The following is a 10580-nucleotide window of genomic DNA, read 5'->3' as shown; positions in this document are numbered from 1 at the left end:
TAGTTGCTCTCAAAAACGAAAACCCCAAGTGCAAACATTATGTGGGTTTTTTGCTACGACGCACAACCACCGCCTTCCCAAAAAGGTAGGTTTGGCGCCGCCGCCTGCCCGCCTCATCTCCGGTGGCCTTAGGGCCATCGGGCCGTAGTGGATCACGGGCATTGTCGGTGGGAGGGCTTCATTTTAGATTTTTCTTCGAATTTTGTTAGGGTTTGTGTCCTGCTCAGGAAGCCGAGACGGCGGTGGCTCCCTATAGATGAATAAGGTTCTCCCTGCCTAGCACCCGTTCCGATGGTGCGTCTCGCATCATCGTTGGGTGTGTGAAGGTGTGTCTCCGGCGGATCTGTCTTTGGTGGTTTTGCTCGGATCTGGTCATTGCTCGTCTATATTCGTGTGTCTTCAGTTTGGACCCTTCTGGTCTATGCTAATTTTCATTGGCCACGGTTGTTGTTCTGTTGCGTTGGTCCTATGGGGCCTTAGCATGATGACTTCCCGGTTGTCTACTATAACAAGTTTTGGCCGGCTCCAGCGAGGGGGGGGGGGCGATGACAGCGACGCGCCTTCGGCTCGCTTCAGTGCTTGTAGTCGTTGCTAGGTGGTCTATGGATCTTGATGTATTTTTTATTATTTATTGTGTTTGTTGTACTACCATGATTGATGATGAATAGGTTGGAAGTTTTTCCTGCAAGAAAAAAACAAAATCCCCAAGAAACAAAGCAGAGAAGAAGTATTTTTTAGGAAATAAGCAAAGAAGAAGCGGGCCTGCACATAAGAGGGCCGGCCTGACTGGCGGGGCAAACTGGTCAACTGGGCCTTATACCGGGCCTCGTTTCTTTGTCCTCGCTTTCCCCGTCGACTACAACACTTCTTCGCTATTCGCATATCTTCTGCCTCTGCCGCCGCCGCCGCCTCCTCCTTCCCCAGTCGCCTCCGGTCCCGAGCAACCCCACCGACCCGCGCCATGGGACGACCAACGGGCGGCGCCTCGGCGTCGAAGAAGCCCAAGGCCAAGTCCAAGCCGAAGCAGCGCGGCGGCGTCGACTTCAAGGTAACCACCGCGACCGTCCCCTGAAGCGCTCCCCAGCCCCCAGTCTCCGCTCGGAGCCACCGCCGATGCTAACCGTTTAAGCTCTTGATGGTTCGCAGAAGTACAAGCACAAGGTAGGGCGCAAGCTCCCGCCGCCGAAGAACGCCACCAACACGGAAATCAAGTCCAAAAGTGAGTCGAGCCACATTGCTTCGTTGCTAGTAGTAAATTGTTTCTGACGTGTGGAGGCGCTTAACTAGGGTTGCTTTTCTCGTGCAGTGATCGTGCTGCCGGAGCAGACCATGGCGTCGGAGAGGGCGGGCATGGCGGTGAACAAGCGCGGGCTCACGCTGCGGGAGCTCCTACAGCAGACGGTGCACTACAATCCCAAAGTGCGGCGAGGTGAGTTGCCCATTACCCTCTACACCGGCGCATTGGGACGCCCAATACACTCTGTACACAGCAGCTCATGGGGAATACGCTGTTTTTTGTTGTTGTAGCTGCAATGAACGGAATAAAGGATCTTGTCACCAAGCATCCAGCGGAGCTTAAACTGCACAAGGTTGCTATGATTGAGAAGCTGCAGGAACGGATATGTGACAGTGACAAGGTGGTTCGTGACTCGTTGTACAGTTTACTGCAGTCTCTTGTATTCCCATCCTTGAAGGAGGTACAACCCCCCCTCCCCTCTGCGACCTAATGTGCTGCTGGGATGATCAGAAAACATTTATTTTAGCAATGAAGATATTATGTTTAGCCTTTTGCATCACCTTATATGTGCAGGGTGCAAACTGAGTCTCGATCATGTGATGATTTTTTTCTTCATGAACCATAATGTACTAGCCTGCTTATTGATATTGACTGCATCTGCAAATATAAATTGAAGCACCATTTCTACAAATTTGATGATCAGTGATAATCCTTTGAGGTGCTCCAAACAATGAAGCACTAAACTTTCCTTCTTCTTTTTCTTTCTTTGCAGAGTATAATGTAGGTGCTTATTGACTGCATATGCAAATATAATTTGGAACCCTATTTGTTGAAAACTTGATAATCAGTGATAATTTTTTAATGTGCTCCAAACAATGAAGCACCCATCTAGTGTTATTTTGTTTCGCAGACCCTGGAGTCTCTTCTAAATAGTATAAGCTCATATATGCCATATTTTTAGTATCTTATATTATTAGTTATTAGTCTTTTGACCTGCTCCAGTTTTCTATACCTACTCCTATTTTCTTGGCTTCAGATGTGATCATGTGATATTTTTCTGTTTATTACAGGACAATGCAATGTCTACCCGCAGTACACTATCTCTGTTGATGGCAAATGTTTTGAATGGAATGACACACCTATCTATGGATATCCAGTTAATGGCTTTCAGGTTTTTGGAGCTCGTGGTCCTCAATTTCCCATCCTCTTTTCCCAGATATGCTGAACAGGTCAGTGGAGTTCAGTCATGTATTGATGTGTTGAAAGTTGAATCCTTGCTTGTGTGCTAATGAAGTCTAGTTTGTTAGAAATGCATTCAGACTGATTGTCGTTCCTGTTAGGTATGTAATTGGCCATATTCATTACCAATTAATAATTTCTTTTGCACCATTCCTTCTTACAGGCTTTCAATAACTTCGTTGCTGTACTGAGCAACGACAGAATCCATCTGCAGGATAAGAGTAAACTTAACAGTGTCCTTGCCGGGCTTGCCCACTGTCTTTCCTTGGTTGCTCGTGTGACGGAAAATGGTGATGCATCAAATCGACTGGTTCGTGCAGTTAGCAAGCTGAATCTTTTCTTCCTTCGAATTTTTCTTCCTGCACCTGGAACTGTGATGGCGAACTTGGTGAAATAGCAAGTGCACATGTTCTGAAATGTAGAAACATTTATATTGTAATGATCGAAACTTTGCTCGTGATCTACAGGTTCATAACCGTCCTATGGGAGAACTTTGGAAACCTACTCTTGACGAAGATAACCCTGGAAGTGGTAAGTCTTGTAAACACCATCCTCATTTGTTGCTTCCTTAATTGCAATGAAATTTGTGCAGCTCCACCATGCTGCCACATTTAAAAGTTTTAAGGAACAAATAACACTGACTGTGGACTTAGTTGTAACATGATCAGATAAACCCCAATACTTAGGCGCTTGAGCACTCAGCTCCCTAGATATTTAACACTTCAACATTGTCTGCTAAGTGCTAACCTGGTCACGAAATAAGTGAACTACGAATACTAATTATTTGATAGCTTTTGAGAAGGGGCATTTTCTGTTTTCGTTATGATCAGCAGATCTGAAAGTTCAGGAGACTTAACTGACATATACTTGATTTGGGTAGTTTAGTTGGATTTGGAATATGAAGTAAGAGCAAAACTGTAAGAAATGGCATTTTTTTATGGATGATAGCATAAACAGCTATTACAGCCCTATAGCAGCATATTTTCTTATCTTGTTGTAGATACACATGACACATCTTACCTGACTATTTGCTACTTTTGGTTATGTTCTTCTGTAATTTTATCCTTATTATTATTATTGTCTTATTCACTCACTGCATTGCAGGAGCATTTGCAACATCTGATGTACTAATGAAACTTCAGAACCTCATCCGAATTCTCGTTAATTCGATAGAGGTTTCAGCTTCAGAAATCTGTGCAAAGCCAGCTAATGATGCTCAGTCAAGTGAAGCGTTATTATCAGCCCTTCATTGTCTGCATCTAATATGTACAACATTTATTCACGAGGCAAAGAAATCTCAGATGGAATTTGGTAGATCAAAAACTCAGCTTGGGCCTGATTGGCTGAATAGTTCTGTGTTGGTATATCTAAAGAAATTATGGGGAGTGAAACGCTTGTTTCATGAGAAGGTATAAAGTTGTTCCTGCTAATTACTAACTATTAGAGCAAAACATTGTATGGTTTGATTTTGTAGCTTTGGAGGGATCAGAACAAATTGCTGAATAAATCCAACATAAGTTGACTAGGAGGTAATGGAATCCTATAGGATTCCTTAATGGTCTCGTTAGAACATGTGACCTTAGGACTTGGAAGAGCACCGGAATTTGGGGCCTCCTTTGGTTCATAGGATAGGAATATCATAGGAATAGGAAAATCATAGGAAGTGAAATGACATGTATCTTCAATTCCTACAGGGAAAGAGATGTCATTTGATGCATAGGATAGGAATTTTAACATTGAGTCTAGGCTATTTTTTTTCCTTTGAAACGTGAAGGATTGGTTCCTATCCTACATAGGAATAGCAATCCATTCCTACAAACCAAAGGGCTCCAAAGGAATTCTTCCTTTGAAAATCCTATCCTATAGAAGTCCTATGAAATTCCTACAAACCAAAGGAGGCCTGGATGTTATGTTTTCCAGATTCCTACAAGATGAAAAATGCTGAAACCTAAAGGACAGACCTAGTGCTAGAAGCGCTCCCACACTAGGTGGGCTCTGGGGAAGGATTATACGAGGCAAGCCTTATCCATGCACAGTGCAATGCAGAGAGGCTGCGTCGAACGCAGGACCTCTTGGCGCAAGTGGGGAGTACTTCACCACTGCGCCAGGCCTGTCTTTCAAAATGCTGAAACATAGGAAGACTTAAAAGTTGCTGTTCTTTTGTTTGAAGCAAAAAAAAGGTTGCTGTTTGGATGTCAGACAGGGGAAGCACATGAAATTGAGACACCTTACCCAAAATTTATGGGATGGTCTCCTTATGAGTCAATTCCTTTCTTCTGACGCCCTGTTAGGAAACATTTCTATGGGAACTCAATCCTCCAAAATTCTTATGTTTTTCCTTTGTTCCAAATGGCACATAAAGTTGATGGTCCTATTTGTGGATTAGTGGATAGAATGTTTGTGTATTTCTATTGCGTTAATGTATACAGAACACTTGGTGTTTAATTTGTTGGTAATGATATGCTTTTGTACTTAAGTGTTGACTTGTGATGTTTAAGAGTGTCGGTGTTCTTGTGTTAACATGAGACATTTAATCGTGCTTTCTTCAGAAGGTTTTTGCTATAACAAACATTTTGATCACAGCTTATCTCGGCTCTTACGAAGTTGTGTTTCTCATGGCAGGGAGATGACAGATTTTTCGTCTTCAATCTGAAAATTGCTGAACTCTTTTTGTGCTTGAGCACATATGTGGACGATACAATGTTTCCAGCTGAGGAGTTATGCCAGTTTGTATCTTCTTTATTTGCAAAGGTTATCTGTGGTTTGAACAGTTTCAACAACTGATGTGTATTGTTGCCCATAAATCTTAGACGTCTTCTGATTTTTCCTCTGCCATTTCATTATTATATTTTCCTGATTGGTGATCTCTTTTGATTTATCAGTCAAAAGTACTTCGCAACAAGGATCTCATGGAAACGCATTTGAGTCCACTTATAACTTGTATACCGGGTCTTATAGCCAATTGTGCAGATGACTCAAAAGGGTATTTGTTGGAGGTATGGCTGATTTCCTTTTACTGATCTGTCAATATGTTGGTTATTTTGCAACTTCATCAAAATAAGAGTATATTGAACTGCAGGCATTTACAGATGCATTTAGAGATTCCAAGGTGGATTGCAAGCTAATGTTGCCCTATTTGGATGCAGTGGGAGAAATGCTACTTCCTGTAGGTGTCTTTATTGGAACTTAAATTGCTTCTGTATGTATTTTGATGTAATATATTTAATCATCCAGAAAAATAGCTCGCCTAGCATGTACATAATTCTGATATGGATTACAAAATTGCTGCATGGATTAAAAAGGTTAAGGTTGTCATATTGTACTCTATAAAACATATAATTGCGAGTTCAAACACATCACTAAGTAGAGAAACGAAAATAGATAAATTCTGACGAATGATCAATCGGAAAGAAAAATAACATGGCAAAATTCATCTCTCACCGCAAACTTCTTCTTTCCCTCCTAAGTCCTAACACCAGCCAATCATGTTGAGAGTTGATCATTTGAAAAATTGAGTGTCGGTAACCTGCAAGTCATTTTTCTGCAGATATGTTTTGAGTTTCTTTCTAGTGATCTTTTCATGGCAATATGTGGTGTGGCCAATACTAGATACTTCCCCGCACTTAATCATTCTGTATGTTTAGCTAAAAACAACATCAGAGTACTGATGTGTGTTTCCTAACATCTTTCTTTTATCCTTGCTTAGGAGAAATCACGGATATGGTTTACTGAAATTGATTTAGGCTTAGCGGAATATCGTAGCGCTTGGATAGGCGAGCTTCCTAGAATATTACTACAATCAATTGAGAAAGCTCCCTCAGTTACAAAGGTATGTTGAATTTGTTTGTCCAGTATAGAGCTGTTAAACTATTCGTCAACAGTCATTATAACCAGGCTGAACATCTGCGGTTAACCTTCTCAATAAATTATGTAATTTATGATGATATGAACTATTGTAGGTTGTTTTGGAGCTTCTCCTAAAAGTCGGACAGTATTTCCCTACAACTGAGTTTGGAAACCTGCGTCCCTTCATACAGTTATTTGGCACTAAATGTAAGTAATCCACTTTTCAAGAGATCTTTATCCTCTGTTTTAATCTTGCTAATGTCATTTTGCCAACAGCATCATCTGGAACAGTAGAGGTTGGGCCTTTTGTTAGCCTTCCACATGATTGCCAAGAACTTGTCATTTCATGCCTTTATTACTTCTCCAGTCTGCTCCCTGACACAATCGAGCCATTGGCCTGTTGTTGCTTAAGTAAGTATTTTTATGCAACAATACCACTTTATTCCACAACCATATTTATATTCTTCCCCATTGAGGCATTGAGGTTTGTGGATAATATATAATTATATAATGCAGGTGATAAGCTGGAGTCCCTCATGTTAATTAGGATTATTGAAGTTCTACAATCAACATACAAGGCTGGGAATCTGCAGATAACAGACCAACTCAGTTTCTTGTCATTATTAATGGCACGATTTAATGTTAATTGTGGTGAGTACCCTCAACATACTTTTTTCGCATGTACTTATGTGTACCAGTGGAGTGTAAAGTTTGCTCTTATTAAGTTGATTATGTGGCTGAATTTTTGTATGTTTTATGGAGTGGCTACAATATGATAGTCATTGTCGGTGACAAGACTTAATAGTACAAAATGGCAGGTTCTTAGTAGAAACAATGGAAAACTTCTGAAAGATTGCAGATATTCCTTTAAACTTAAAAGATGTATCACTATGATCCTTGAAACATAGAAATGCAGCCTCATGATAAAATACAATCTGGATTTTGCATTTCAACCCTCATGGTACCGAGAAAAATGCAACAACCTCACAGTGATAATGCAACATATTTAGATGGTGGCAGGCAACGTCTTCATTGCTCATTCTGGCGAGTTTCAAAGCATGGGGTTATGAGTGGATCACTACCTGCACCGTCACCTCTCGGGCCCCTCGCTGCTTCGCATACTCTCTGAACCTACTTGTATGCTGCCGCTGCTGTGAGAGGTGAAGGTGGTAGATGAAGAGAGACTGAGAAGGGGTTTAGATGAGGCGGCTGCCTGTAGGAGGGATTGGCAGGTGGGGGATGCGGTGTACATTGAGGGTAGGAGGGGGCGAGACGGTGGTAGAGGAAGTTTAGTTGAATTTTTTTTTTGGTCTCAAGGGGTGTATGTGCCATTGTGACCAACTATGTTTTATGCCCTCGCTAAGGTTTACTTTTTGAATAGTTATGTGAGCACTTTAATTATTTTTTACTTTTTCCTGACACTTGCCTTTGAATTTATTGATTTAGGTATGTCCTGTACTCTGGAGGATGCTGAAAAGGTCTCAAATTGGAAGACTTTCAAGACCTTGAATCACTTAATTTTGACTTACTTATCTGAGATGGGTGATGGCTCCCTGGTCCTTGAATTGATGTGGAATAATTTATCTAATGAGATTGTGAGCTTTTGAAACTGTTTCCTTTGATGTACTCTCACAACAACCATTGAACTCATGTTAGCTTTACTGCAGGCACGAAAACCATCATTGCATAACATGAATGGTCTGTTTAGAATTATTGTTACACTCGATGCAGCAACAAATAAGCTCATGAATGAAGATTTCATTAAGCTTATAGCTGGCTACTTGGTCGATGCTGCTCTGGTGAGTACCCTTCTGTATTCCAAAGTTGATACATTTGTAAGCTTATTGCACCCAGTATTATTTTCCAGCTAATTTTCAGCCTAACAGAGATGTATTGCCTTATATATGTAAAGATATTCAAAATGGTGGTTAGATTGAGCACGTCTTGGTGTTTAGAACACCCCTGTCACCTCATACAAACATATTTGGCATAATATAATTTACTATTTTGAACATATTACTTAACTGATAGACCGTGTTTCTGGTGGTAGCGGAGGCCATATGGTTGATGCTAAGAGCATTTAATGACTGTCTTTATTACTTATTTGATTAGCATGCGGTGTGCCATCATTCACATGCTTCTCCTGACCATCATTTCTTGATTAACTCCTTGTGTTCTCTTTGCACTCCACTGTTGGTTGTGGATGAGAATTAATTTCACCCCCTGTTATAATGCATCTGCAGGATTTGTCAAAAACAAATGAAGTGGGCTTTCAATCTGATAAGACAAGATTATTTCAATACTTCATAAAGCCCTGCATAATCATTTTTGAACAGAATGACAAGGTTCTCTGCTGCACATTGGAGATGCTTAAATCCTTCGCAGCAGATGAGCATAGATTTTCATCTGTCTCCAGTTTAGATTACCCAAGGGAGCTTTCACAACGAGTTTGTGTTGTCACAACCATACTGGTCTTCTTATTCAATGATCGGAGGCTCCATCCAAATCTTTCTTTGAGTAAAACGGCTATCAAAGGCATCCTGCATTATATAAGGCATCAGCTGGTGAGCAACGATGACACAAATCACTTTCTTTGGTAGTCATATAGATATACTTTGAGCTTCCTTCAAATAGAACATTTTTGTTTCATAATGTGTTAATTTGAGATTGAAAGCATAAAATAATAATGTAGCTCAGATAGGCTTGTTCTAATAATAGTTTCTGTGATACCATGGGTAGCTTTGCTTTGCAGTTCCTAAATGTATTTAGACTTCGGACACTGGCAATGGTTTTAATTTAAGTGAATTCTTGCTGCAGGATTCTAATTTGCCTGATGTAACATATGGACAAAAGCAGAAATTAAAATTTGCATTTGAGCAACTCAAGACCAAAGCATTGCAGTTGAACTGTTGGGATAGAAGTGAGCTTGAAGGGGATTTCAAGCACCACATAACGTCATGTGAGTAACTTCATTATGATTCGCCACTTCTTACTTTTTATTGTCAAATTAAACTTTTCATCTGTTTCTGACAGGCACAGCCATCCGATGACTTCATATGTTCTGATAATGGATAGAGGGCCCATGGAAGAGGGTGGGCTGGGGAATGTGCACCATTTTTCGTTTTAAGAGTCACATTGACATCTGTAGCATAGCTGTTACCAGCAGTCTACTGAAGGTTGTTACTTACCGATAAAGGTAAGAAATGCTGCTGGATAACATATCATATACTAATTCTGTTACACGCCTACCAGGTGTCAATCAATTGATACGTCGTACTGGCTGTTTTATTATTTAGCCTACCAAAATTCCTCCATTTTCCCAACAGTTCTTGTTTAGCAATCATGTGCGTATTCTCTTAATGACAGCAGTATCATCTTATTGCAGGTGGTCAGAAAAGGTGTACGGTTGATGTTTCTCGTGCTATGTGAACTGCCAGTCAAAGACTTCCAGCGAAGTACAGTTCAAATTGCTCTGACTTTCGTTATTAGTAGTTGTACGATAGAAGTTGCGACTTTCTTTGTGATGCCTTGAAATTGTTTGTCGTGTACTATTCTACCCAAGCTGATTGCCCCAAAATCGGTGTGATGTGATCACTACATAGATGTTAAGGTTAGTCTTGACTGCCATGTAAATGCAGAAATTTTGATCTCAGTTCTTTCGATCCTATTTTGTTGCATTTTTATCTCGCGAAAACTATTTCTAGGAGAGGCCTCAATGCATTTGGTGGCGCTTTCAGCAGCCTGAACTACCCACCTCGGCACGGCATTGCTTCTTTGAGAAAATTCCTTATTTAACACCGTGTCTAAATTTTATGTCTTATTTGATATTGACAAATAATTTCTTCCCTATCTTACAATGAGTCTAAATTTTATGCCTTTTATAACACTTTTGTCCATTTCAAGCCTATATGACACCTGAAAAATACCCTTTTGCCCTCAATTGGTATGTTTGCGTGTGCGCGTGTGTGCGCGCGCGCGTACGTGTGTGCTACTGCTGCATGTCTGTGTGTGCTGCTGCTTGTGTGTTTGCTGCTGTGTGTGTACCTGTGTGCGCGCTGTTGCGTGCGTCGGTGCTGCTGCGCGTGTCAGTGTGTGCTGCTGCTGTGTGTGTGCTCTGCTGTCTGCAAGTGTGCTGCATGACCCGGTAGGGAGAGCTCGGGCGTCGCCCTATGCGTAATTTTTTACCAGTACGTTGCATTGACTCGTATGTATGCATCCAGTCCCTGGTGAGGCTTGGGCCAAGTTACGTGGGCCTGGT

The 10580-nt window shown here is 41.2% G+C and overlaps 1 protein-coding gene across 1 annotated transcript; it reads left to right on the top strand.

Annotated features, from left to right (window-relative positions):
* The first annotated feature begins 839 nt into the window (after positions 1–839).
* On the top strand, positions 840–10061 carry LOC123045709 (uncharacterized). Its single transcript, XM_044468863.1, has 21 exons — positions 840–1048; positions 1147–1219; positions 1307–1429; positions 1528–1697; positions 2308–2466; positions 2640–2786; positions 2944–3007; positions 3581–3885; positions 5099–5227; positions 5359–5472; positions 5556–5642; positions 6183–6305; positions 6436–6529; positions 6599–6733; positions 6839–6973; positions 7769–7917; positions 7990–8121; positions 8566–8886; positions 9140–9281; positions 9356–9518; positions 9708–10061. Exons 1-20 carry the CDS (start codon positions 962–964, stop codon positions 9370–9372), a joined length of 2706 nt encoding a protein of 901 aa, XP_044324798.1. The 5' UTR covers positions 840–961; the 3' UTR covers positions 9373–9518; positions 9708–10061.
* Positions 10062–10580: the final 519 nt, after the last annotated feature.

Source organism: Triticum aestivum, chromosome 2B (assembly GCF_018294505.1).
Source record: "Triticum aestivum cultivar Chinese Spring chromosome 2B, IWGSC CS RefSeq v2.1, whole genome shotgun sequence".
Taxonomy (NCBI): Eukaryota; Viridiplantae; Streptophyta; class Magnoliopsida; order Poales; family Poaceae; genus Triticum; species Triticum aestivum.
Note: the sequence above shows the minus strand (reverse complement) of the source record. Positions and strands in the feature narration are given on the sequence as shown.

Coding starts and splice junctions, on each gene's coding strand:
- LOC123045709 (XM_044468863.1), top strand. CDS start 962: ATGGGACGACCAACGGGCGGCGCCTCGGCGTCGAAGAAGCCCAAGGCC. Junction 3,008..3,580: donor CGAAGATAACCCTGGAAGTG/GTAAGTCTTGTA, acceptor ACTGCATTGCAG/GAGCATTTGCAACATCTGAT. Junction 8,887..9,139: donor ATTATATAAGGCATCAGCTG/GTGAGCAACGAT, acceptor TTCTTGCTGCAG/GATTCTAATTTGCCTGATGT.